General features: G+C 50.2%; 8 protein-coding genes across 8 annotated transcripts; 5 read left to right on the forward strand and 3 right to left on the reverse strand.

The window, feature by feature from the left end:
• Window positions 1-470: 470 nt before the first annotated feature.
• PSV08DRAFT_380612 (uncharacterized protein) lies at window positions 471-1,849 on the reverse strand (the record flags this gene model as incomplete). The annotated part of the gene is made up of 1 exon (XM_014225267.2): window positions 471-1,849. One exon carries the CDS (start codon window positions 1,847-1,849, stop codon window positions 689-691), a length of 1,161 nt encoding a protein of 386 aa, XP_014080742.2. The 3' UTR covers window positions 471-688.
• Window positions 1,850-10,505: 8,656 nt separating this feature from the next.
• On the forward strand, window positions 10,506-11,568 carry PSV08DRAFT_329637 (uncharacterized protein). Its single transcript, XM_014225268.1, has 2 exons — window positions 10,506-10,599; window positions 10,648-11,568. Exons 1-2 carry the CDS (start codon window positions 10,576-10,578, stop codon window positions 11,479-11,481), a joined length of 858 nt encoding a protein of 285 aa, XP_014080743.1. The 5' UTR covers window positions 10,506-10,575; the 3' UTR covers window positions 11,482-11,568.
• A 136-nt stretch (window positions 11,569-11,704) lies between these two features.
• PSV08DRAFT_365444 (FAD dependent oxidoreductase) lies at window positions 11,705-13,100 on the forward strand. The gene is made up of 2 exons (XM_014225269.2): window positions 11,705-11,782; window positions 11,840-13,100. Exons 1-2 carry the CDS (start codon window positions 11,710-11,712, stop codon window positions 13,024-13,026), a joined length of 1,260 nt encoding a protein of 419 aa, XP_014080744.2. The 5' UTR covers window positions 11,705-11,709; the 3' UTR covers window positions 13,027-13,100.
• A 19-nt stretch (window positions 13,101-13,119) lies between these two features.
• On the reverse strand, window positions 13,120-16,252 carry PSV08DRAFT_209018 (RHD3/Sey1; the record flags this gene model as incomplete). The annotated part of the gene is made up of 4 exons (XM_014225270.2): window positions 13,120-13,717; window positions 13,774-15,518; window positions 15,574-16,014; window positions 16,083-16,252. 4 exons carry the CDS (start codon window positions 16,250-16,252, stop codon window positions 13,419-13,421), a joined length of 2,655 nt encoding a protein of 884 aa, XP_014080745.1. The 3' UTR covers window positions 13,120-13,418.
• Window positions 16,253-17,452: 1,200 nt separating this feature from the next.
• Window positions 17,453-20,008, forward strand: PSV08DRAFT_380617 (armadillo-type protein; the record flags this gene model as incomplete). The annotated part of the gene is made up of 5 exons (XM_066093390.1): window positions 17,453-17,725; window positions 17,790-18,656; window positions 18,708-19,337; window positions 19,387-19,666; window positions 19,721-20,008. 5 exons carry the CDS (start codon window positions 17,453-17,455, stop codon window positions 19,966-19,968), a joined length of 2,298 nt encoding a protein of 765 aa, XP_065948224.1. The 3' UTR covers window positions 19,969-20,008.
• A 1,400-nt stretch (window positions 20,009-21,408) lies between these two features.
• Window positions 21,409-22,346, forward strand: PSV08DRAFT_329674 (uncharacterized protein; the record flags this gene model as incomplete). The annotated part of the gene is made up of 4 exons (XM_014225272.2): window positions 21,409-21,506; window positions 21,556-21,707; window positions 21,771-22,217; window positions 22,272-22,346. Coding segments are annotated over exons 1-4 (715 nt in total), but the record flags the coding sequence as incomplete, so codon positions are not given.
• A 695-nt stretch (window positions 22,347-23,041) lies between these two features.
• On the forward strand, window positions 23,042-23,743 carry PSV08DRAFT_229755 (uncharacterized protein; the record flags this gene model as incomplete). The annotated part of the gene is made up of 1 exon (XM_014225273.1): window positions 23,042-23,743. One exon carries the CDS (start codon window positions 23,042-23,044, stop codon window positions 23,741-23,743), a length of 702 nt encoding a protein of 233 aa, XP_014080748.1.
• A 319-nt stretch (window positions 23,744-24,062) lies between these two features.
• Window positions 24,063-27,334, reverse strand: PSV08DRAFT_404845 (uncharacterized protein; the record flags this gene model as incomplete). The annotated part of the gene is made up of 2 exons (XM_014225274.1): window positions 24,063-26,806; window positions 27,331-27,334. The coding sequence occupies 2 exons, from the start codon at window positions 27,332-27,334 to the stop codon at window positions 24,225-24,227; spliced, it is 2,586 nt and encodes an 861-aa protein (XP_014080749.1). The 3' UTR covers window positions 24,063-24,224.
• Between the last annotated feature and the right edge of the window lie 117 nt (window positions 27,335-27,451).

The raw sequence follows: 27,451 nt of genomic DNA on the forward strand, positions 1-27,451 counted from the left end.
GATCGGTAGACGGGATGAGTGGGATGATTGACCTATCCTTACCTGCAAGGGCCATCCGAATCCAGAAGCCCTTGTGAGACAAAGCCGTTTATTTTGGACGCATCTGCTTCAACAGCGACTTGCTACTTATCTGAAGAGATAGGATGATTGCATTCAGAGTTTTGCTCACTGGCAGAATGTATCATGCACGGCTATTTCTGAGAGTAAGACAACAATGTGTTATCAACAACATGTTGTACCGTGTATATGATGAAAATACTAGCTGCTCTGTTTAGCCAAGCGTGCTTGGAACAAAAACTCACCCTTTTGCGCCTTGTCCATCAACGCCGCCCCCAAACCAGGAGTTCACGTCCTTTTTGAAAAGAAGCATCTCCGATAAGCTACTCGCGGACCATCCAGTGATCCCACCCCCGGTCCGAGCCTTCTTTGACGCCAACTCACATGGGATCTTGTGCCTGTTCAACAGGCATGACTCCCATGACGACTATCAATGCGTCCAGAGGTTAAGTAGAGCAGTAACGTAACCGGTCCACTCCATGCGTCTCGTCATGGCAGTTAGCTACTATCGTAAATCCTTTGGTACCGTTTATACCGGCATGCTGTCCTGTTCCAACTTGGGAAGCAAACAAACTCTATAATGCCCAAACACCCGAAAAACATATAGCAAAGACACTTCATCCCATGCGCTTCACATGTCGTCGATATCGTAGTAGTTGTCAAAGCCATAAGGAGGCCGGCGGAGTTGAGGTCTCGCCCACCCATTGCCCACTTCGTCGTCGTCTCGTTCACTATCTGGAGACGTCCAAACAATAATTTTGTTGCGCACTCGCCAGGTCCTCTTTTTGAACCTCTCTTTCATGTCGCGTTCCTTGCCATAACCTGGAGATTTTTGGCTTACGTCTACGCTGTCGCCGCGCTTCACCACAACAAGTAAGGCTCGTCGTGCACCAGCGCCTCTTGTCAGCCCTTCGTCATCCACTCGGCCGAACCCTTTGACAAGGTGCTCTTCTGGGTTCTGCTCAAATGGCTCGCGCCTAAGCGGATCGAGAACAGCAATGACGTCGTCTTCGTCTAGTGCCCTGAATACCTGGACAATAGAGCCCGAACCCTCGCCGTCTCTGTTCAACAGTCTCTTGTTCCAGAATCTCGGCTGAGGCTGACGACAGATGTCGCCAGTCTCGCGAGATCCATGGCTCCTGGAGGGACCGAATCCAAGCATACGTGAGCTACGAGTAACGTATCGAAGTTCCTTCCAACCATTGCCACGGTTGACCAGGTTGGTAATAGCATCGTACTCTGGTGCAGCCGCGGCAACTGCAAAGATGGTCAAGCAGTCAAGCCGAAGTGTAGGCAGTAGCTGGAAAATGGACTCGTGTCGGTACATGAGATCATCGAAGCCCTTGAGATAGCGCATCATTGGGGAGCCAATGAGGCGAACATGGCGGATCCTCGACACGGTAGATTCTGGCAGGTCCGACAGCCTGTTGAGCATGGTCTGAGGATCCTCGAAGTTGAAGAGCACACGCTGCATCCAGATGTCACGTGTCTCAGCATTGATCTGGCGACATACGCGTAATAGCGCGAGTGAATGTGGGGCAGGCTTGAGGTACCGCTCGCCAAAGCGGGGTGTGTATTGCAGGCCAAATGTCAGCCTCGTCGAGTTGAAGACCAGCTCCCATATCTCATCACGAAGCTCTCGCGGTAGTTGTAGCAAACGGCTAGAGTCGTTGGTTCCAGGGCTGTCCGCTATGGGTGTCGCCGCCGTAGATGGAATATGGTGGGGTTTGTTGTACCAGCGATAGCAGCGGCCCTTGGGGGCGATAAAGTAGTCTTCGTTCTGGATCATCATCTTGAGTAGATTTACCCTGCATTGGAATCAAAGGCCGTGAAAGGCTCCCAGCCATGGGGATTGGCCGACTGATAACGCCTCTGGTGGTGTTGTGTGCCAAGCAGTGCCTGACTTACCGTCACACGACAGTATCTTAGTCGCCCTGGCAATCTCGACTCAGCCACCCTCCATCTCCACCTCGTTGGGACAGCTACTCCACTCTTCCATCTCGCCTTTGCCAATACCGTCAAAATGCCTCGCCCGGCTCTGGCCCTCCCGCCCTCCGTACCTGTCCGTCCTTTGCATTCTTGCTTGTACCAGGCCCGGTCGACGCTTACTACATGCTTAGCTCCACAGTTGCCGTCATCTACGTCTGCCCGCTAGAGTATCAACCATGTTTGGAGCCGTTCATGATATCAGGCGTGTACCTGGCACCCATCTCCCCATGACTCTACACCAAGGATGCCGTTCAATCGAGGCGCTTGGATCGGCACAAGAGCCAGCTGTACCACATGCTACTACCCGAAGCCACCCATGGCCGGATATGCATCCGCATCTCTCACCGACAGCCTGGTCGTGTCTTCCTTGTAAGCGCTGGTCTCGATATATACTGGTCATCAATGCCCCGCCAAGTATCTCCACATTCAACCAAAGCTGCGCACCTTCACACCAACTTCGAGTTTTCTAGAATAGGTGTAATATTAGCTAAATATATACAAATCTCTTATAAAAAATCGTTTGCAACTACTTCTAAAGCGTGCATCTAGCGCGCTGTCGCGCAGTAGAGGAAAGTACTCGTCTCCCTACAGCTATCTTACAAACCTCAAGAAAAATTTTCAGCGCACAGACCATCTAGATTAATGCCAACTCAGAGAGATCAGGTAGAACTCGAAGGTAGCGATCTAGAAGCTCGAGTCCAGCAGGACATAGAGCGAAGCTCTAGTATAGAGCAGAATAAGAAGAAAAGATCAGCCTCTACTACTAGCCTAGAAGAGGCTAGTAGAAGATCAAAGATGAGCGCTACTAGCTACACTCAGGAGATCGACGAGATGGACACAATCGTAGTAGAAGTACAAAGAACCCAAGGGACTCAGGAATCCTCGCGCCCTAGGGATAGCACACCCCCCTCTACAGTAGATGACCTACCTGCCGAGCCTAATAGACCCACACACACCCGCACTAGAAGCAACTTCTCGCCTTTTATTGGCTCAACACTAAGGAATCCTTTCGCTAGCCAAAACAAAACACCTAGGGCTACGACAGTAGAAGAGGCCCTCGAGATAGCTAGAAACCTAGTAGTCCAAGCAGCTAGTCTAGCTGAAAGCAACCCCTCACAGCAGACTAGCCTGCTCGACCTAGTAGAAGTCTTTAGAGACTACACTGAGACAGGCCGAGTTAATAAGAAGAACGCAGCAATTCTAGGAGATCAGATCTCCTCGCTTTCAAACGTCTCTAAGGAGCTAAGAGACAAGGTTCGCCGCCTCGACAAACCTACCCCTGCACAACCAAACCAGCAGGGTAATAGACAGACAGCTGCTCCTACGCAGCCTATATCGTACGCCGCAGCTGCAACAGCAAATAAGGAGCAACAGTGGACTACTGTGCAGAAGAAGGCACCTCAAAAGGCTAAGCCTAGCCTAAAGGAGAGGCAGCTAGTCCTAGTCAACCAAGGAGGCCCTGCTGCCTTTGACGCCCTCAGGCTAAGAAATGCCTTCAACCAAGCCTTCACCTTAAAAGGAGGGGTGCAATCGCCTGTAGTCGCCTCAGTCACGCTATCCTCAAAAGGGAATAAGGTAGTCACTACTACACCTGCCTTTACAGCCAACTACCTGCTAGAAAACCAGAGTATCTGGAAGGATCTAGTAGCCTTCAAGGTAGCTCAGCCCATTACCTCGTGGTTCAAAGTAGTCGTCCATAGACTACCTACTAACCACGGCCTAGAGGTAATCAAGGAGGAGATTGAGACCTTTAACAAAGGCCTCAAAGTAGTAGGCACCCCTTTCTGGCTCACTCCTGAGGCTAAGAGAGGACAGCAGAGCTATGGCTCCGCCTGCGTCGCCTTCGCAACTGAAGAGGAGGCTCTAAAGGCTATTAGAGGAAAGCTCTATATTCTCGGAGAGAGCCTGAGAGCAGAGAAGCTACGAGTTATTAACAACTTAAAGCAGTGCTCTAAATGCCAAGGTTTTGGCCACCTTGAGACTAGATGTAGTAGAGTAGCCTGTCAGATTTGCAGTGAGGCTCACCACACTAGCCTACATAAATGCAACTCCTGCCCTATAAAAGGCAAAGCCTGCGTACACACTATCTTTAAGTGCGTTAACTGCAGTAAGCCTCACGCGGCAAATAGCTCTAGCTGCGATATTCTTATAGCTAGGACTACTAGGACAGGCCCTACTAACTAGGATGTTAAAGATCCTACAAATAAATGTTAATAGAAGTAGTTCTGCTACTGAGAGCGCGCTAGACCTAGCTATTAAAGTAGACGCCAAAATCGTCGCAGTACAGGAGCCCTGGCTACTCAAGAGATCCTCCTACTCAAGCACTAGATCTATCGCTCACCAGAACTTTACTCAGATACTACCTACCCTAGAGGACTCCTCCTTAAGGCCTAGAGTACTCTTCTATATTAGGAAAGATCTAGAAGTAGAGGTTATTCCTTTTATTAGCAACGATAACGACTTTCTAGCTATTAAAGTACTAGCCTCTACTTCTAACTTCTATATATATAACATTTATAACGAGAAAAGCCTTCTAGAAGGCCAAAATAAGACGACAATCCAGAGGCGCCTCCTACAGGAGACTCTACAACCTCAGTCAATCATCCTAGGAGACTTCAACACCCACCATCCTAGGTGGAGCCTAGAGGAGCGCAGCCCTAGTACACTAGCGGAGGAGCTAGTAGATTGGATAGACGCGCAAAATCTCACTCTACTAAATACTCTAGGGGTAGGCACCTTCTTTAGGTCTCATATGCGGAAAGAGAGCGTACTAGATCTTACTTTTGCAACCAATAATATAGCTGCTAGTATCCAGGACTGGCAGACTATACCTAAAGTAGGATCTGATCACCACGCAATACTATTTAGTACCTATACTACTAGCCAGCTACCTAGTCAGCTGCCTAGCCAGCTGCCTAGCCAGCCAAAACAGTATAATACTAAACGAACGGACTGGACGATTTTCAAGGAGACGCTAGGACAGGAGATCAAAGCCCTAGATCTAGAAAAGCGACTGTCGACACTACCTCCTTATTCAAACTACACCTCAAGAAAGCTTATTCTAGGACAAAATATCGCGCTAGAAACTAAGCTAGATAAGCTAGGAGAAGATCTTACGAAGGCTATACAGAGCGCACTAGAAAAGTCAACTCCACTAGTCAACCTAAAGCCAAAGACAAAGCCCTGGTGGACTAGCGAGCTAGATAGCCGTAGGAGAGAACTAAGTAGAGCCTATAGAGCCTACAAGAAGGAGGTAGAAAAGGAAAATAATAGCTCTCTCTACCAGTGGAAAAGAGAGTATCTACGTACGAAAAATGGATACTTAAAAGCTATTCAACGAGCTAAGCAAAGCCACTGGGAGGCCTTCCTTCGAAAAGACTCACCAAAAGAGATCTTTAAAGCACTAGCATACACTAAAGATAACCTTAGTACTCAAATACCTACTATTAAAGGTAGGGAGACGTTTACTGAGAAATGCAAGGCTTTTAGAGAGGATCTCTTTCCTCAGCCTCCTACGACAGCCACCCCCTCCTTCCACACCTACAGGGGAGACAGCAAGTGGACCTGGCCTACTCTAACAAAGGACGAACTCTCCTTTGCCTGCTGCAAGGTGAAGGCTACCTCACCAGGGCCTGATCTGATCAGCCAGGAGGTGATCCAAAAGGCCTACCTAGCGCAGTCAGAAGCCCTATTTAGGATATACTCCACCTTCTTCAATCTAGGCTACCACCCAAGGTGCTGGAGAAAAGCAAAGGGAGTTATCCTAAAGAAGCCAAGCAAGCCTAACTACTCGATCCCTAAGGCCTATAGAGTTATCTCACTCCTAAACTGCCTAGGCAAAGTACTAGAAAGACTAGTAGCTAGAAGACTAGGCGCACTAGCGGAAACAACAGATCTACTCCACCCCTCTCAACTAGGAGGAAGACTGAAGAAATCCGCTATCGACGCTGCGCTACTCTTCTATAACAATATACAGCAGCAGAAAAGAAAGCAGAAGATTACTACTACTATCTTTCTTGATATTAAAGGAGCCTTCGATCATGTCTCAAAAAACAAGCTCCTTGAAGGCATGAGAGATCAAGGCCTCCCCTGCTGCCTACTAGCCTGGACAAAGTCCTTCCTAGAGGACAGAGTACTGCAGCTGTCCTTTGACGGACAGACTGAGGAGCCGCAGGAGATCTCGACAGGTACCCCTCAAGGAAGCCCAGCCTCGCCTATCCTGTTTCTGATCTACTCAAAGCCACTATTTAAGGCGATTCAGACTAATGCGAATATCTACTCCTCCTCTTATATAGACGACCTCCAGATCTCAATATCATCTACGTCAGTAAGGAAGAATATCAAGCTACTAGAAAAGGAGATTCAGAATCTCTTTAGACTAGCAGAGGAGTCAGCCATCCAATTCGATAGCTCAAAGACTGAACTAGTAAACTGGACAAGATCAAGAAAGGATCAAGCTAGAGTACTTACTCTACCTAATCAGGAGATAGTACAGTCTAAGGAGCTAGTTAGATGGCTAGGTGTCTACTTTGACTGCAGCCTCAAATTCAAGCACCACAGCCTTATTAGAAACCAGCAGGCTAGCGCAGCCTTCCACCGCCTTAGCAGGCTAGCTAACTCAAACAAAGGCCTCTCTCCTAGAGCAGTACGACAGCTCTACCTAGCCTGCATCACCAGCGTAGCTGACTATGGCTGCCAAATCTTCTGGAGGGAGCAGCAGACAGCGCTTAACCAGAGACAGAAGCTGCAGAACCAAGCCTGTAGAAAGATCCTAGGATCCTTCAGAACCTCACCTGCCATACCTAGCGAGGTAGAAGCAGCTCTATGTCCTCCTAGAGTTAGACTTAACAACGCCCTACGACAATACGCCTTTAGAGCAAGAAAGCTAGCTCCTAGCCACCCTCTTAATATTGCTATCACTAGTAATCAAGGAAAGCAGCTAGAGCGTATTACTAGATCTATCTCAACAGCTCTATCGGACGATAGTGAGGAGATCAAGCACTACGCCTCTATGCCCTGGAGCTCTACAATGCCCTACAAGACTAATATATCTAAGAAGTCAAAGGAAATCGAAGCAAAGCACCACAAGGAGCTTCTAGAAGACGAATATCTCCTCTCGATCTACTCAGACGCCTCAGCTACAAAGGAAGGCAAGGGTATAGGAGTAGGAGTAGCTTTCTACAAAGGAGCTAGTCTCATAGCTTATGAAAAGGTTAATATAGGATACAACCAGCTAGTCTACAACGGAGAACTAGAGGGTATTACCCTAGGCCTAGAGAAAGCTTTTGACCTAGCAGACGACTACCTTGAAGTTAGAGTATATGCAGATAACCAGGCTGCAATATTCAGACTAAAGACTGCTTCTGACTACCCAGGGCAAGAGTGGCAACTTAGATGCACTATAGCAGCAGAAAAGCTACAAGAAAAAGGCATATTACCTACCATACAGTGGGTACCAGGACACCAGGGCGTTATAGGAAACGAGAGAGCAGACGCGCTAGCAAAGGAGGCGACAAAGCTAGATCCTAGCTCTAGCAGGACGAGCCTAGCTGTAATAGGCACACGAATAAAGCAGCTAGGCGAGCGAGAGTGGCTTAGCTATCTAGGACAATACAGGAGAAAAGCTATTACTCTAAATCCTACTACTTACGCCGCAAGGTACAAGTGGAAGACTAGAAAGCAGATTGCTACTCCTCCTACTAGTAGAGAAGCCTCTAGCGCCTTCTATCAGCTTAAGTTAGGTCACTGCTATCTACGAGACTTCCTATTCAAGCGAGGAAAAGTAGACTCTAAAGTTTGCCCCTGCAACTATCGAGCTACTCAAGACCCTGCACATATCCTCCTTAGCTGCACGCTATACAAGGAGGCTAGGAAGAAGATGCAAGAAACTACAAAGGACCCCCTATCGCTAGCTTTCTTACTAGATACTACAGTAGGCGTACAGGCTACTATTGCCTTTATTAAGGAAACTAGGGCTGCAACGCAGGCCTGGTATAAAGGAAACCTCGACAACTAGGACAACACCTACACTAGGTGCCTTCGCCCTACACCCAACTTACCTCTCCTCTCACCCGCAAGACCTCCTACTACCCTCCTCCACACTAGGCCACGAGCCTCACCTCGATTTAGATAGCCCCCTCCCCCACCTACACCAAATTGATAGCACTACGTAGTTACCTGTAGGCATAGCCTGCACGTCTTATATAGCCTACCAGCTGAGACAGGACGTTAATCAATAATAATAATAATAATAACCAAAGCTGCGCTGTTTACACCCCAACGCTAGTCCATTTTCATGCGAGTATCCCGTCTGATGTTGCCAAGACATAAGCTCGCAATGCACGCCTACAAGCGAGCCTACCAGCGGGACAACTCGGGCGCCCTTTGCACCGTCGCTGGTACTGTTTTCCATCCAGCGGCACGGCAATATGTGTTGCGATCTATCGAACGGGGAAGTCCGATGCAACGCTATGCAGGTTCAGCGCCGCATCACAACTGGCATAGCTGCGTTTGCAATCGCATGTAGTATCTTGGGGCTGAACGGAATTGAACTGATACTTGCGTCAGTCCGTATATTGCCATAGCTGCAATATCCTGCACACCGGACCGAGGCTGTGGGGTCGGTTTCCTGTGCCACATGTGTTGAAAACAACGCTTGCTCCTTTCCTTCTTTTTCAGGTAAGGCAATGTGGTACTTCTTGTAGCGCCTTTGCCTCTACACGCCTAGACAACACGGTTCGATCCACTCACTTGCTTTATTGCCTATCTCTTACTAAGGCATGGGATCGCGGATATCCGACAGGACAACCGATTGAACTAGTACAAAAAAATGAGCTTGAAGAGACTGTCTGACTCGACTTTAGTCGCGTCATTCCGTGTACCGGCAAATCGTATACGCAACCGCGGATCCTGGGATTGCATACGAAGGAATGTTGGCCAGAGTGTTCGAGAACAAGGTACATGGCGGTACACGTGCATGGTGGCTCAGCTCAGCGCGCCTCTGCATGTTCTAGTGCGGCCTTTGGTAAGCGTGCTGTTCGATACTACCTCTTACCTCAATGTTGTTGCTACCTTTAACCCATTGATACACTACCAGCATTGTGCTACAAACTTCATCCTCAGCGCTAGTGTCCTTTTTTCATCATTTCCTAACCCAAAAATTTCATGTGTCTCGTGCGTCCACCAGGCGATATGTTCATCACCGACATTACTGTGCCGTATTTGCCCCGGTTGCAGCCAAAAAAATAGCAAACAGGAACGCCAACGCATACCTCGCGAAGAAAACCACCAAGAGCGATATTCATTGCCGTTGAAAAATTAAGCAGCGGAGGTAACAGAACAGCTGTTAACATGTCGTTACCATTTCCACGCCCTAGGATATACACATCCTCTGACGAAAAAGAACCGGAACGAATACCAAAGCTGCCAAGTGAAAGCAGTCGTAATAATTACTGATCCCTGTAACTACTACGCTACTAATACTGATATTACTATATACTGTTGAAACAGTCTCAGCACTTTTGTTTGCAGGTGTGCACGTCATCACTCCACAGCTTGACCGCCTTGGATCAACCAACACAAAGTCAAACAGACCATATCATCTTCCTCCGAAAATACGCAAAGAGAGAGGGCGATCAAAAGGAAAGATTTGGCAGTGTTCATGTCATACACGGAGAAGCTGGATATGGAAATCATTTCATGTCGCCTCAAATACCACTTTCCGAATGACCTACCCGTCATGTCTTTCTGTTGCCTTTGACACAAGTCCTAAATAAAGCTCACTCCGTGTAGGTATGTGTGTCTGATTGAAGATGCAAGGGCTATTCCAGAACTAGTCGCCGCACGTGCCGACATCCGGATGGCGTTCTCACTCTCGTTGGCAAAGGTCTGACTTATCGGCAATGAGCCTGCTGCAAGGTCTGTTGCTAGTCGCGGACCAAATTAACCTCTCTAGTGGTGTCTTAACTCTATCAAGACTTGGGCTAGTTGTACCATGCAGCAAGTATCTGATTAGCAACGCAACAACCCGATCACTACAGCAATTACGATTCCGCAGAACGCATACAAGGCGGCTTTGAGAAGATGACAAAAACCGGCTCATGTTGGCGCATAAGAATACTGGGTATTTTGGAGCCATGTTATGGTACCATTGTGTAGAATCATGGGTAGGGTTTAACTTTGTGATACATGTTCGCATACCAGGCCCGGAATGACATCACATCCATCCAGATCCCTTGAATGCGTACAAACTACTACGAACCATGTGCCATGGTATTCAGGGAAACTGGCATCGTCATCACAGCCGCGCAATGTGGCTCAGCAGGTGTTTGGCTCATCATCTAGTCGCCACGCCACAATGACGCACACTGTATTGAAAGTCGCACTCATACGGAGCGCCGCGGGTCATCAGCCCATCCACTTTGGGATTCCAGCTTACTCTGCGAAATTCTCTGGGTATCCCAGCGCATCGTTTCTTCTGCACCCTAGGTCAAAATACCGTCCCAGAATTAGCAGTACAGTCCACGTAACATGGCAGATTTCGCACCTCCACCGGTAAGCACACTTAGACGAATGCATGAACATAGCTGATAGTGTGCACAGGGCCCACCCCCGCCACATGTACCCGAAGGCTGGAAGGCCGTGTGGAACACGCAGTACAACGAGTGGTTCTACGTAAACATCTATACGAAGCAATCGCAATGGGAGAAGCCAACGCAGCCCGTCTACCCTCCTGGTGAAGCGCCGCCTCCCGGCGCACCTCCCAACTATGTCTCGCCTTCAGCTGGTGGGGCAGTGGGCGGCTTCCCAACCGGCGGGAGCGAGAAGGGAAGCCTGAGTAGTAACAACCCGTATGCGAACATCAGTGAAGATGAGAAACTCGCAAGAAAACTTCAACAAGAGGAAGAAGCGCACGCACGTGGTGCCTCGAATGATTACTACAACCAAGCCAGCCAGTCGTATCCACAACAATATGGCGGTTATGGCCAGCCAAGTCCAAATCCTTACCAACAAGGGCAATACCAGGATACAGCCGTACAGGATAAGGGTAGTAAGGGCAAGGGCTTTCTAGGCAAGATCCTTGGGAAGGCTTCTGGCTCGTCGCATTCGCCATCGCCCGGTTACCCGCAGCAACACCATGGATACGGCCAACCAAGCTACGGCCAGCCTGTTGGAGGTGGTTACTACGGTGGAGGTGGCTACGGACGGCCGATGGGTGGTGGAATGATGCCTATGGGCGGTGGCGGCAGGCGTCCCGGAGGAGGACCAGGTATAGGGGCCATGGCTCTTGGAGCGGGAGGTGGTCTGCTCGCCGGTGGTCTCATAGGATCAGCAATTGCGGGAGATGATGGCGATACATACATCCAGAACAACTACGGTGATGATATGGGCGGAGACGATGGGGGAGATATGGGCGACATGGGCGGGGACTTTTAAATCCCGTTGCGAGAAGTCTACCTTTTCATTCCCTTGTGCGATTCTTATATACTCCGACTAGTCAATCTAATTAGTATAATTCCTCGAAATGAAACTTGACCCTAACTAATAGGGCACTTTGCAGTTTATTGCGAGAGGAATAACCTATGACGTACCTTTGTAATCGGTCTATTAGCCGCCGAAAAATGCAACACCATCAACGCCACACTTCCTACCAACCACCATCACATGCTTGGAGCACCATCGCGCCTTATAACCATCATGGCAGCAGAGCAGCAAAAACGAAATATCGTCATCATCGGTACTTCTTCCTGACATCCGGTTCCCACAGAAACCCGAGGCTGATGTCCCTTGTCAGGTGGCGGTATCATCGGATCAACTACAGCATACTTTCTCTCGCAGCACGTAAAATTTGATAGAGAAAAAGATACAATTACACTTCTTGAAGCGACCAAAATCGCCGGTGGTGCGTCAGGAAAAGCAGGTGGTTTATTGGGATTATGGGCATATCCCAGCTGCATCGTGCCACTGAGTTACAAGCTGCATCAAGAATTAGCTGAGAAGCATGATGGAGCTAACCGCTGGGGCTACCGAGCTGTTCACTGCGGCCAAATCGACATGCTGGGTGTTCTAGCAAAGAAAAAGAGCGCAAAGGGCGATATAGATGGCAAAGCCAAAGAAGACCATGTGAGTCTGCAGAAGCGGACAGAGAAAGCAATCGGCTTATTGCGAGCCGCCGGCGTACCCAAAGATCTCGACTGGATCGCTGCAGAAGGCATAAAAGCATACGAAGAAATGGGCACTCCCTCCACAACCGCCCAAGTCCACCCCTACCAATTCACAACCAGCATGGCCCAGCTCGCCCAAGAAAACGGCGCCAAAATCCTCTACGGCTCCGCAACAAACATCACTCAAGAAAACGGCGCCGTAACCTCCGTCTCCTACAAACCCAAAGACTCGGACCAAGAAGAAACACTCCCCGCCGACACAATCATCCTCACCGCAGGCCCCTGGACAAAATCAATCTGGAATCCCACCCCCATCTACCCCCTCCGAGCCCACAGCGTAACCATCCGCCCCACCCGCCCCGTCTCCGCCTACGCCCTCTTCACCGCCATCGACATGCCGCGCGGCAGCGGCAGCAGAAGCGAGACGGTAACCCCAGAAATCTACGCAAGACCCAACCAAGAAGTCTACGCCTGCGGCGACGGCGACACACTCGTCCCTCTACCCGCCTCTACGGATCTCGTCCACTGCGACGAGCAGCGCTGCCAGGACATCATCGACCAGGTCTCGGCCGTGTCCGAGGAACTGAGGGATGGAGAGGTCACCGCGAGGCAGGCGTGTTATCTGCCCAATATGAAGCGTGGGGGCCCGCTGGTGGGCAAGACGAGTGTGCAGGGTTTGCTGATGGGGGCGGGGCATACGTGTTGGGGGATTCAGAATGGACCGGGCACGGGGAAGCTGTTGAGTGAGATTGTGTTTGATGGCGAGGCGCGGAGTGCGCGGATTGAGAGTTTGGATCCGAGGAAGTTTGGGGTGTGAAGGGTTTGGGGGGATTGTCATGTATATATCATGTATAGATATTTATGGAAGAGAGGCTGATGGTCGTACGGTATGATGAAGGACGACCAAGAGGTACTTTGGATGCTTTTCCATTGCTACTTGAGCTCTAGTAGACAGTCACACGCAATTAATCGCAACGATAATGGCTACCAGTAGGACAAGAACATACTGAAGAACACGATCTAGAACTATACAACAGAGCACAAGACAGCAACTTCGCTTTTTGCATTCCCTCGCTACGCCATCTGAACAAGTGGGAAAAACCCCATTGACAAAATTGCTAGCGCAACATCATCAAAGACCTCCAATCCATGCCATTGAACCCCAACACTGTCCAGTCCAAAGAAGAGCCCAAGCCTACGTTCGATCCCTCAGATATCGTCCAAGTCCTCAACCTCGGCACTGCTCTTCTTGCCATCTCCGTTCAACCTGTCCATGCGGACATTCTCGTATCTTCGAGTTTCATTCGAACTGCTCATAGCCATGGCTTGACGACCAGTATCTGAGCTCTCAAGGAAAGCACGCAGCCTCTCCTTACCAACCTCAAGACCCTGCTGTGAGGCGGCGTTGGCCATGCGAGCCATGGGGCCCCATAGGTTAAGCGTGTAGGTAACGTAGGCACCGATACCCATAAGAATGAGAAAGATGAAATATACTGGGTTGCGTAGAACTATAATCTGTCAGTATTGAAGCCAAATAGAATCGGCAGAGTAGTAGCAAACGTACCTGTGACTATTTCGTTCCAACCGAGAGCAAGGAGAAGACCATAGAAGTAAAGTGGGACTTGAGTGATACCGCCAATGGCACTGCGCTTGGCCTCGACGTATACACCATCCGCGGTCTTCTTGAAGCGGACAAGCAGATCAGCTTGCTTGGCGTCAGACAGAATGGTCATCTCATCCTCCAGACTCTTGCCCTCTTCATCGTCTACACCGCCGATGGGAGTCAAGTCGTCCTCGTCTGCTGGAGTCACTGAAGCTGGTGCTTCGCCGATCCATTCATCAAGCGATGGAGGCTTCGAAGTCGATGCGAGCTTGAAGCGAGCGAGGAGTGGAATGACAGTGATTGTGGACTCGCGAGCCTTGGTGTAAATGCCCTCAATATCATCTGTGGGTCTCCATATTCTAGGAACACCAAGGTCGTCGTAGCGGAACTTGTCTTCGAAGTTTTCCCTGAGCTTCAACAGGATGTTGCCCTCCATGACTTCCTCATCAAGTTTGGCACGAAGCACAGCCCAAGACTTGCGTCGCAGTCTCCACAAACCGACCTCAACCTCTTCAGGACTAGCGTCGAAGCTGGACGCTCGATCAGTGAACCGCTTCTCTGCGCTGGAGACGGTATCGATGAAGATCTTCCAGACCCGGTCCCAAAGGTCCTTCTCAGTAGGAGGTCGATCGCCATGCTCAGGCGCACCAGAACCACCCCGGCCAGATCCGAGCTTGTTGAATTCAAGACCAACGGACTCATCCAGACGTGAGCGTACCCAGCGCTCGATTCTGGTGGCCAGGCGCCTCATCTCCTCTTTGCGGAGGCGACTAGAGACATCTTCTAGCTCCTTGTTGAAGATCTTCATCTCATTCTCGTAGCTGCTCCAGCTTGCCGCTTCGATAGCCATTGCCTTGGCGTCCTCTTCGAATTTGGCAAGAGCCTTCTTCTTTTCAGAGTCAACAATCTGCGCAAAGTCGTACGATCCTCCCTTCTTCTGACCGCTCTTCACTGCTGTGCTAACGGCTTCGCTGAAGCTTTCCACGCCAGACTTGTGGGCTGATGTGAGCTGCTTCTGGAACAGAGCCTTCAATCGTGTGTCGACCTTGGCCTCGAGCTCTGCCTGCTTTCGCTTGTAGACGCCCTTATGGTATCGGCTTGCATTGGTGTCGAAGTCTTTGAGGACCTTTGCTCGTGCAGTGTTCATGATGGGTCCAAGGTCAGGGATGATCGAGAATGACCCTGCCCGAGCAGCCTCAGCTTGCTTGTCTTCAAGGGGCGTGATCTGTTCGTCAAAGGCAACGAGGACTTCTCTGGATATCTCATCGCACCGAAACTGGGCCAAGAGTTCCTGTTGAGTTGGCAAATCCAAGTCTTTATTGCTCACGATCTGATCCCAGACACCCTCTGCGTACGCAGGAAAGCCATCTGCAGGGATCCGACGATGGTACTGAGGAAGGAAGATGGGTGCGGTTGTTTCATCAATGAGCCCGCTCTTCCTTGGGTCACTATATCCTTCCTTGAACCGTGTGCTAAGTTTTGTGACTGCTTCTTCAAACTTTTCTGGTTGAAGGATTTTGTGTGGTAGTGCGACAAAGGCGAAGTCAAAGTAGTCCTCTATCCGCGAGGCTTCGAGACCGGTAGGTTTCGATATGGTCGCCCACAGCTTTGACAAGTCTTGTATCAGGGTGTTTTGTAGGTTCGTGAGGGGCGTGACGCCGATGTGATCGCGGATGACGAAGAACAAGAGTGATCTTGGACTCGATCTGGTGGGGCTGTCAGTGCAAGAGTACAGTCAAATCCAGTCAAATGTATACTCACTGGCCATCTTTGACAAAAAGCTGCAAGTTGACTTCAAAGACAGTCTTGAGCAGGCCCATGTTGGCACCCTGGTACAATCCAACTTGGTGTTCCCAGATGTTGACAATGAGGACTTCACTTGTGGCCAGGGCGAAGAGAGCGCTCTTCCGCTCAAAGTCCTGGTCCTCGCCTCGCTCTCTACCATCTGTTCCCTCGACATCCATGACCAAGATGTTCTCTGCCATGGCCGAGCCGCCTGCCTCACGCTTATTCTTGCTCATCCAAATTCCCTTTGTAGTTTGCCGACGCTCCTGCTCCGACATGACACCAAACTGGGTGCCAAAGAGGTGGTTGAGAAGGGTCGACTTGCCCGTTGACTGCGAGCCAAAGACGGATATGAGGTGGTAGTTGAAGCCGGCGGGGATGACATTTTCGACACTGAGGTATGAAGACAGGTTTCCGCTGGTTTGCGAATAGAGATTAGCATTTTGCCCCGCAGCAAGGACGATGCCTAGGGTGCCGTGACATACTTGAACATCTTGTCCTCGTCAATGACCTGGATGCCATGCTCGTAGGCCTGCTTGTCGGCATTGTCGCCCACGCCCGCAAAATGCGAGTTCATCATGAGAGACGGTGAAGTGTGGTGTTTGACGTTGCTAGGGCGGCTCTGGCCGTTGGCCTGGAGGAGTTGGTCGGCCATGGGTACCTGTTTTTCCAGTCCAGCCACGGGCTGCACGTGCGTACGGGAAGAATAATGGCGGGTTGTAAGAAGTGAAAGCTGGCCGTTGATGTCACAGGCCGACCGCCTACTGGGGGCAGCCCCAATGCCATTCGCTGTTGCACCCTGGCCCGACCCTCGCTTAGCTCGCCGCGGTGGTTGTTGCTGTACAAATGACGGGCTGATGCATCATGCCCTCACGCCCGTCGGCACGCCTTGGGAACATGCGGGCAGCCCGATAGTCTTACATATGGGCGTACGGCCTATTGTCTCATGGCCCATTGGAGCCAGAGGGAGTGCGGAACAGTCAAGGGGGAGGGGGTCACGTCGCCAGGATGAGGGCATGATCAGCCTGTCGGTCTTGGCACCGGCCGGACACTAGCTACGCTCGGTATTATGGTCACATCACGTGCTAAACGTCTGGTTTATCCTGCCATCTCGAAAATAAAAGCATCTCCTATAACTTGGAAGATGATTTCAAGATGCAGGCTAAATTCATTTCAAACTACCAAGCAGTAGTAAGGGATTTTTGAGTTGCAGTGCTGACGAAGCTTTCTTAGTTTCTCTCTATTTTGTTACAACACTACTTCCGTACAAATTACATATGTACTATATCTAGCAACTCCCGAGAGCCACTATGTAGTCAATACAACAGCAATCATCGTGTAGGTACGAGACGGCATGTGCGTGAGAAGCCACACACCTTTTGTTGTTGTTGTCTTCACGACACGCAATTTCCGTGGCACCTGGACGGCATGCCCACCACAGATTGTAGCCTTGGCATCGAGTGAAAGTGAAGGCGGAAAATCCCGCCATGACGCGCCTGCCTTACAATCGCACTCACTGCGACTGGTTTTTGCTGTGGCTTCCCCGTCCCCCTCCTTCCTTTTGTGCCGCCGTAGCTCTCTCCTTACTCCGGCACCTTCTGCCACCTAATTTGTGTACTTACATTTGAGCTGTTCATCGTCGCTTCTGTATCTACCTTGGTCATATACGACGCCGCCCCAGCCGCGACAGGCATTTGTCCTGCATCTTATCTGCACATTTGCCCCCCATTACCCCAGATTTGCTCCCCACCACCTTTCGGAACCGCAGTCTTGTCCCCGTGCAGCCTGCATACTACGTGAGCCTTCCAGATCTATACCATCTAACCCCCCGAACACACGTTCAAGTGCCGCTGCCATGAGCTTCAACATTGCGTCCGACGGCTCGCCTACACCCCGCAAGGGTCCCACCCGGTTCCCAGTACCAGGGGACCTCAGAATCGACACTTCACCCGAGGCTTTGGGTCAGGCGGTAGGCAACTTGAGTCTAGGCGGCTATCCATATGCTTTGCAACGCATGTTTGGCTCAGCGTTGACTTCCAATACACAGGGCTTCAAGCGATCACTTGGACCTTCTGCCCTGGGCAATCGATCGCTTCTGGAACCGCCCAATCCGCTCGATGTTTACAAGGTTTGTGGTGCTCATACTGGCCCCTTGGCGCATCAACTGGTACTAATCGATCTAATGTATGCAGAAATCCAGCACGGAAGCCGATGAGGATCGAGCCATAGTGGACTCAGTGTTGCAGCGCTTCAATAGGCACTCTCCTCTTCATGATCCGTACAGTTCTTCCAGCGGCTCTATTTCCCTTACTCCAGCCACAGAAGACTTCACGTCCACGCCACCCACAGAGATGGAAAACTCGGTTGTGCTGGTCGAAGCTGTCGAGTTGCAGAAGCTGAAGCTTGAGCTACAGGAAGCTCGCAACGAAGTCAATCGCGTGAACCAGGAGATGCACAGCCATAACGTAGCCCGATCAACCATGGAGCACCTCACCCAATCGTCCGAGCCTGATTATGGTTACTCAGACGACGTCACCGAGCAAACTCTTGTAACCCTACAGAACAAGTTCAACGCCTCGACCCAAGGCACCTACGGCTGGGGCAATGGGTCTGCTCGTCCAGCCCACGTGGGCAGTAATGGATTCGGAGCTCCCTATCCGAGCCAGGCACAAGTACAGACCCGATCACAGCCCTCACAGTCGAGCTATCGCCGCGCCGGCTACTTGAACGAGCCCACTCACTTTCCGCTTGACCAAAGCTTCCGCAGCACCAGCAGGGCAAGCAACATCAGCAACGTAATGAATAGTGGTATGTCCAATAGTATGTATACTGGCTCTAGCAATGGCATGGGCATGGGAATAGGAGTGGGCAACAGCTTGAGCAATCCGCCTACTCGTCCAAGCTCCGCATTTGATCCTGGATACAACCAATACGCTCTCCCGCCAATGTATCCTATTGGTCATCCGACTCCAATCGGCACCATGTCTAGCAACTTATCTGCGGATGCGAACGAGTTCAACTTCACCAACAACATGGGATCTTCCCCGTGGAATACACAAGTTAGTCGTTGATTGTTTTTATACCAGAATTCTGAACTGACAGCCACTCAGGCCCTACCCGAGACCGGCACTACCCAGTACGTACCCCCTGTCGAGCCGATGAACTACCGTCGTCTGTTGGACCGCAACATGAGCTGTAACTGGAAGTACATTGTCGACAAGATCATCTGCAACAATGATCAGCAGGCGTCCATCTTTCTCCAACAGAAGCTCAAGGTAGGCACTCCGGAACAAAAGTACGAAATCGTCGAAGCGATCATTTCTCAAGCGTATGCTTTGATGATCAACCGGTTCGGCAATTTCCTTGTTCAGCGCTGCTTCGAACATGGTACACATGATCAGGTAATTGCCATTGCTCAAGCTATCCGCGGTAACACTCTTGCCCTGAGCATGGATGCTTTCGGTTGCCATGTTATCCAGAAAGCTTTCGATTGTGTCCCAGAGGAGTACAAGGCAACCATGGTCCACGAGCTTCTCCGTCGCATTCCCGAGACAGTGATCCACCGCTATGCTTGTCATGTCTGGCAAAAGCTATTCGAGCTTCGCTGGAGCGACTCTCCACCACAGATCATGCGCTATGTCAACGAGGCCCTTCGCGGTATGTGGCATGAGGTCGCGTTGGGCGAGACCGGAAGTCTTGTCGTACAGAACATCTTTGAGAACTGTCTCGAAGAGGACAAGGTATTTACTCTTGACGCATGTGACATGTTAGCCATGCTAACCGTTATAGCGCCCCTGTATAAACGAGGTATTGGCCAGCATCGATGTGATTGCACATGGACAATTTGGAAACTGGTGCATTCAGCACATCTGCGAGCATGGCGCGCCTGCTGATCGTAGTCGAGCAATCGAGCACATTCTTCGCTTTAGTACAGAGTACAGCATGGACCAATATGCTTCCAAGGTCATTGAGAAATGCCTCAAGATTGGTGGCAGCGAGTTTCTGGACCGTTATCTCGACCGCGTTTGCGAGGCTCGCCCTGACCGTCCGCGTATGCCTTTGATTGACAGTACGTAACGACCTGTGTGCTCGGTCAATGCAAGAGAAGCTAATTTCGGGACAGTTGCGGGTGATCAGTTCGGCAACTATCTCATCCAGTACATCTTGACCAACAGCAGCTCTCAGCATCGCGAGCTTGTTGGTGGTCACATTCGGAAGCACATGGTGTCACTTCGCGGTTCGAAGTACGGCTCCCGTGTTGCGATGCTCTGCTGCAACCCCGCCCTTACTACGCGCCCCGGGCCCCCAGCTGGTATGCTTCCACGCTACGGCAACCCGACGTCGCGACCCACTTTTGGCTCTTTTCGGTAGATGTCAAGTCTGGGGCCCTAGATATCGCCGTCCACATACGTACCGTTGGGTATCATCAGCTTGTGCACCCCTCGCTCTCAATCTCGAAGAAGGTCTCGTGGATATGCCCAAAAGCTAAGATCAATGTCGAAAAAAATTGTCAGATCGATTGGCTTAAGATGAGCACACTGAGCATGAATTGCTTTGTCCTGACATGATATCGCTTGGCGGATATGGTTTATTGACCTACATGACTTTTCTTGTTTATCCCGACAATTTCATTAATCGTGACGACTTTGGTCGGATTAGTGAGGGAAGCCTGGGGCGATATGACGAGCAGCGAACTGGATTGTGCGTACATAATTAAACTTCTTAATAAGCTGACTGATTAAGTGGGAATACGGTAGTGGTAATGTTTACTAAGGAATACATATGTTTTCCATTGAGTTGTCTGACGAATCCAGCCGTTGTGCTGTTTGAAGTTTGTGGTGCGGAACCATGCTTGGAGTTTCTTCAACAGAATTGGTTGAGAATGAAGGATTTGTTTACAAAGTCAAGCAATGTAGTGTGCTCGCTAAGCTTTCGGGCTGAAGGGTGAATGTCGCAGTAGCTCGGGAGAAGTATGGAGAATTTACGGACTTCGGCAATCCTCGGACGCGTTCGGGCAAGTGCTTCTTGGGTTGACAACAAGATGTTTTAGACACCAAGGAAAAGGGCCATGAAAGGAAGACAATAGTAGGATATGGAGAACATATAGATGGTCTAGAAAGCAATTAGAGTAGTCAAGCCGCATGGCCGACAGTGGTCAGAGGGCGAGCAACGGCGTACCGGCAAGTATGGAGATGCCGTTTCGGCGCAAACTCTGAGCCGCACGCGACATACGACATGCGACGCGTTGCCGACATGGGACAGACAGGAAGCATGGCTTACGCCTACTGCAGGTGCTTACTTTGCATCTATTCTTGCGTCGATTTTGCAAGATACCGAAAGCGCACTTTGATACATTCTGATATCGATGAGAAACGTTATCAATGAAGCCGGGCAATGGATGCAGTTGCCATCTGCGGCCAGAAAGATATGCAGCATGAGGCATGTACTCGACAGTTTCTCAAGCCAAAGGCCGCAGCTTGTCTCATTTGCGCAAGACAGTGTATGCATGCATCTGAGGTATCACGCATCGATGGCCTGATCTTGGTGCGGCGTCTATAATCGGGCCAGAAGATTTTGTAGGGCTTGGCCTAGGCAGGGTCTGCCGAAAAAGCCCTTACCTCATCAGCAGGGCCTAGCGGTGCCGGAAGCTCGGCGACGTCACCATGCTGTATCTGCCCTGGATTTGATCGCCGCATCATGTTTTAATAAGTCGCCGTAGACGCCGTTTTATTTCCCATATCACCTCACAGTCATCAATTCTTCAACAGTTCAACAACTCCTCATAACCGCCTCCCACCTGCCTCCCATCCAGCAATCCACACGCCAACAACCCATTGTTTTTACCCAGCCAAATTCACATAACCAAAGATGAAGGTTCTCACCAAGGAAGAGGAGCAGGCGCATTACAAGTAAGCGCGACCACAACCCCGCCGAAAGCTTTGTACTAACAAGCAACAGTGCTACAGTTAAGGGTGGCACAATCGGTGGCATCATCGGCATCGCAGTAGGTGCTGCGGCTGTTGTGGGCGCAAGCAGACGCTACCACTCCTTCCGAGCCCTTACCGTGCCATTCCGGGCTTTCCTTGTCGCTTCAACGGGAACTTTTGTCGGTATGTCTCAATTCAACAATACTCTTGTACTACAAAATTTCAAGGTCTGACCATACAACTCAGCCGTCATCGCCGCCGACCGGGCTTCCGCACAATACGACATTGAACACACTCCCGAAAAGAAGCGCCAGATCGAGCGTGAACAGCAACGAGAAAACCTTCTTGAAGCCAACAAAACGCCTTTCCAACGTGCGAAAGACTGGGCGACAGAGAACCGTTACCCGCTCCTGTTCGGTTTCTGGGTTGCTTCCATGGCCGGCTCGTGGCATATGGTCAACCGCAACCCTTACCTGAGTGGGTCACAGAAGCTTGTGCAGGCGCGTATGTACGCCCAGGGTGGTACACTGGCTGCGCTACTGGGCAGCTTTGCCATTGAAGGTGCAGATGCGGCCAAGGGCAAGGGAAGGTGGGAGACCATCAAGATTATCGATCCCAACGACCCCGAGCACAAGCACGTCATTGAGAAGAAGATCCACCACGAGAGATATGCTGGTGAGGACCAGTGGAGAGGTACGAGACTTGCATTCAATCCATGGAAGATATCAAGCTGACTTGAGGACAAAGAAATGGTCGAAGCCGAAGAACAGCGCCAAAAGGAGCGCGAGGCTGCCAAGACAAATGGACAGCGAGCCAAGCAGCAATGAGATGATGCGAATAAGAAATACAAGAACCTTGAAGAAGAAAAGCAACAACAGACGTAAAGTCTTTTCGCCCCGGGGTCCATTCCTACCTGATCATCTCGGATACCTTCACCAGCTTGTTTACCGTGTAAATTTGTAGGGTTTCATTTTTCATGTTGGGGTTTCATGCAAATCTGCAGGCGTTTACAAGAAGCATTGATGCGATTTTCCTTTTCCTAAATCTCCTTATGGCTCATGTATGACTAGGTGGTATGCTCGTAATTGGCTAGGAATGCAACGGTGCATACCTTAGAGCTCACTGTACTTGAAAAGGAGGATTTCCTTGCGTCAATCTACGACATCAACCACGATAGTAGCCAATCAAATGATGGAATGCCCAAGAAGCAAATGCTTCGATCACTGTTTTCTTTTTAGTAGTTTCAGGGTCCATGATGACGTCTACGCGTTTAGATGAAGGCACCACCATGCATTAAGCACGTCACTCAAATTCGCAACTTAGTTGATAAACATTGATATAATACGCTCATTCCTTAATCTTCTCACTTCACACTTTGTGTGTTTTCCATCTTGGGTGCATGTATGCTAGTATCGACGTACTCACAGCCTATTGCGTACTGTCAACCTGGTAGTCGGTCAATCTACAATACGCCCACTACATTTTGCAAGAAGAGATAGAAAGAGAATCAAAGAGCCATGTCAGACTCTGATGTGTCCCAGCAACTCGACTCGATATCACGGAAGCTCATAACAAGCACCAGCCTTGTCCATGCACCCAAGAAGCCTCAAGATACGCACCTAACGGCGACGATTGCAGATCTGCACGTCCACCCCACAATAGAAGCTCTCCTGCATATCCTAAACCACGACCTGCCATCTGCCCACTTTCTCGTCCGCCACATGCAAGCCCCGCCGGCTGTGGAGGGCATGCTTCTCCACAGCATCTTGCACCGCGCTGAAGGCGACTTCAACAACGCACGCGCATGGATGCACGACGTCTCGGACGCATGTGAGGGTTACCAGCCCAAATACAAGGCCCAAGGCCAAAAACTAGATCCCGAGGTTTTCCAAAAAATCGGCAGTAACAATAACTCGCAGATATCTGGTCTGTCACTTGTCAAGTTCGTGTATGGCGACGAAGATGCCGGACATCTCGTTGATGCTGTTGAGACTTTTCGGAAACAGAAGCGGGGGCAACGAGGGAGAGGTGAAGAGGAGGAGAGGGATATTGAGCAGAGGATTAGAGGAGAGGCGGAGAAGGTGCTGGATTGGTGCAGGGGTAAATTTGGGAGTGGGGTGTGGCGCGATGCGACGGGGGCTTGGGTTAGGAATAGCGAGGAGATTGGCAAGATTAGTGCGAGTATGGTGAGTGGAGGGAAGGGTTATAGGGATTTTTAGTTTCAAAAGGTGTATCGATTGTTTTGATGTAGAGGAGGAGGTTCGAATTCTTCTTTCTCTTCCTCTCTCTATAACATAAACGTAATTCCTGGATTTTGAAGACCATGTCAGAATTAAAATAATTCTCCTTTCAAGGCAGTACTTATTCGCAGAAAGCGTTTTTGTTTCTAGCTTTTAGTGCTGAAGAAGCTAAATTGAGATTTTCTTCTTACTTGAATACTACATTAATGTTGGAATTAGAGTAGTGGTTGAAATAGAAGACATAAGAATGCTTCTCCGTTACTGCAACTTAAAAAGCTCTTCCTACAAATTAGAATTTGGAAAGAAAATTTAATTGAAATATATAAGCAGCCTTTTTAATTCTTAGAGCGACGTTTAGCTTTGAAAGCGGAGAGTGAAGACACTAACAATAGGTATGTGGCTTCACACGTGCATGCCGTCCATTACTTATATACACAGTCCATGGTATCAGAAGTTACACCTAATCATCAGCCTGATACGTGTCAATGTCACTGTCAATGACACTAGCCGGAGTAATCTCCCAGTTGGAATCAAAGAAGCCCATAGCCAGCACACCCTCAATACCTTTCCATCTTGCACTTTCACCTAAGACCACAAAATCTGGTTGCCCTACACCTGTCATCAGGGGCAAAACCCGCGCCGCCTGCTGCAGTCCTGCCTCGTCAGAGCCCCAAAGAACCAATTCCAGTCGTTCACCTTCAAGTGGGCGCAGAAACGCAGCACCACGGGCCTCCTCCCTATACTGGTGTTCTTGGCCATGATAATCACGAACAGTGACTCCGGTTTCACCGACACGGACAGGGAAGCTAGACTGGAATGGCGGGAGACTATCGGCGATACCTAGAGTAATGACATTGCCAGAAGAGCCTGAAGGGATGGAACTTGATGTAGAGGGGAGAATTTGCGTGTCTGCTTTGAAGTATTGGTGGAGATTGCGGGAAACCTGCAGAGCAATATGCGATGCGGCTGAAGACGCTGGATGTCGGATGATAAAAGAGCCTTGGGTACGCAGAATGGCAGTCATGGAGCCCAGCTGAAGGCCGTTTCGTTGGACACGTCCAATTTCTTTCCCAGCTGGGCTAAGAGTCCAACCGTCGGCCGACTTGTAGACACTGGCTACTGCCTCTCCTGAGAGTTCCAACCTTTTGTGATCAATTGTCACCGACTCGTTCCAAAGAACAATGTCGAATTCAAGATCTTGCACGTTCGAAGTCTTGATAATATTTCCTCGAACGCTGACTCGTCCATATCGTCCGGGGTCTTCTAGATGCTTCACCCTGATTCCGCCTTTGCTGCCCATATCGCCGGGATCACCAACAAGAAAGCTGAATTGCCTCAGTTTTCGTGGCATGATATCCTCGCTATTTGTCTGGCTGTAATAGAAGCTGACTAATTGTGGTGTAGTCATGACTCCATCCCACCAATGGCTGAAGCCAACGACCTCATTGAAACTCGACTTGGCGTTCTCTTGATGGATTTGTTGCGCTAGTAGGCGCGAATTATACGCTGGTACGTTGTCATCAATCGCACCATGCTGCTGCTGGATAGGAATGCCTCGCACGTTCGGCATCAGCAGTTCATGACGATAACTGTTTAGGGAGGCGCTAATAATCTCTTTGCGTCTGGGGTCTGCGCCCTGCCAAAGTTCGAATGGGACATACTTCTGGATACTACTATATCCAGAGACCGGGGCCGCAGCCAGCACCTTGTCTGGACGATGTGTCAAGGCGAACCAAGTCCCTTGACCACCATTGGAGTGGCCTGAAACTATCCAGCGATCCAGATCAACACCAGGGCCAGTCCAGTTGTTATTCTCAATCCAATCCGGAATCGCTGCAATCGCTGCTTCCACATCTGCGAAGCCCCAGTTGTGCCAGTCGTCGCCAGACCATGTAGTGACGCCTGTCGGGAACAACACCCACGCGCAGAGGTCTGATACAGGGTCCAGTGCGTGATAGACCATGGGGTTTTCAGCTTCAACTCCTGCTCCATGAAGCTGCAGAAGAACCGGTAGTTTCAAGCGATTAGATGTGCAAGTTGCGTTCTTGGCAGGAGGCCGAAGCATAGCATAAGACACTATACCACCTGGATGGAGGAATGTAATCTTATGAGGCGCATAAAGGTCTACGTGGTTAAGGGGCTGGGAAGCACCGATTGTCGAAGAGTCAGTGCTACCAACTGTTCTATATTTTATCTCATAGTCCACAGTAGACGTATTAACGGCTACTGGAAGAACTTCGAATGGCACAGGCCTCGTTTGACCAGGAACTATGGTCATGGGGAAGGTACGACGATGATTATCTGAGGACATGGGGTCCCTCTGGTCAGCGACATCCAAGTCTACTTTGAAAGGAGTCTGACCAGTAATGTCTCGCTCTGCAAAGGGAATTTGGGAGCTGGCAATGGACCGTTGGATGCCCAAGATCTCAATATCCTCTTGCCCGCTATTCCTCAGGGATACAGACCCAATAGTAGAGGCGGGCCTTCCATTTATGACGTCAGACATTAGAATTCCAGGCTTCGCAAGTTCGAGTAATGCAGTCACTTGTCGTATGTCGACCAAGACGTCAATGGTTGGCTCTAGAATACCCCCAAAGGCTCTTACGTCGCGGACCAGACGAATGTCAATTCTGTGTGAGCCAGGCGTAAGATGCAACACAGGAGGCGCATGCCGGAAGCTGTAGTAGTCACCCCCAAAGTAATGCTTGTCGTCGATCCAATACTCTAGGATAGAGTCTGTATGTAAGATGCCAGTCTGAGTATCGTTGCCGCCCACGACAATCTCACCGCGCACCCAGGCCTGATACTGGACGGCAGCCCATCCATAAACGACTTTCAAAAAGTCCCAATCCACGTTTGAGTAGCTAATGCTCAAAGATGCATTAGCTGAGCCAGTAGTGCTTAGGGTCTGCTTGGCCTTGGTGATGTTCCACGACGCAGTCCCATTCGCTGGTAAGGCACTGGGGAATTTTGCGTCTGGATCATAAGTGAGGTTTCTAAAGCCGCCAGCATATTCAAGTGGATCTGCACCCCACGAAGCCTCTGGGCAAATGTTAGTAGGTGAGGGTTGACTTCATGCTGGCGTGCTCATTCATGACGTGCCTCTGGTCCCAATCTGAAAAGGTCCGAGAACGTGCCATGTTTCGCCGAAGGACAACATGGAGACGTTTTGTGCTCGAGTAGCTGATGGCCGCTGGAACAGGAGTAAGAACGAAGATAGCAAAACCGATGACGACAGTCGATTCAACTTCACGAACATGGTATTACTGCTGGACCCGCTCGATGCATTCGAAGTAGGCCAGGAAGCGAGTTTTCTGTTGTTTTTCTATTCTTTTCAAGTACAATCGGTGCCTCTGTAGCAAGAAAAACCAAGCCACAAAGGCGTTGGAGGCTATATCAGTGGAGCTTGGCTGACGAATCGTGGTGGTGGTGGTGGTGCATAGCCAAGCAATCGCCTGTCTCCCCGCCCCCCTGTCACTTTGCACCGGCCATCAACCGAACCGCTTTTGGACGCGTGTCGATGGGATCACGAACGCTAGCCAGACAATTCTCCGCTAATTACGGACCCATTGCGACGCTTGTTTTCTAACACCGCGTCCTATTCTTGGGACAATTCTCCGCCCAGATCCCCGGTACACGCTCCCCCTCGCTACCACTGCTAGGCCCTGCGACTTTCGGCGTCTTGTA

This window comes from Bipolaris maydis (genome assembly GCF_028858645.1).
Source record: "Bipolaris maydis strain C4 unplaced genomic scaffold PSV08scaffold_14, whole genome shotgun sequence".
Classification (NCBI taxonomy): domain Eukaryota; kingdom Fungi; phylum Ascomycota; class Dothideomycetes; order Pleosporales; family Pleosporaceae; genus Bipolaris; species Bipolaris maydis.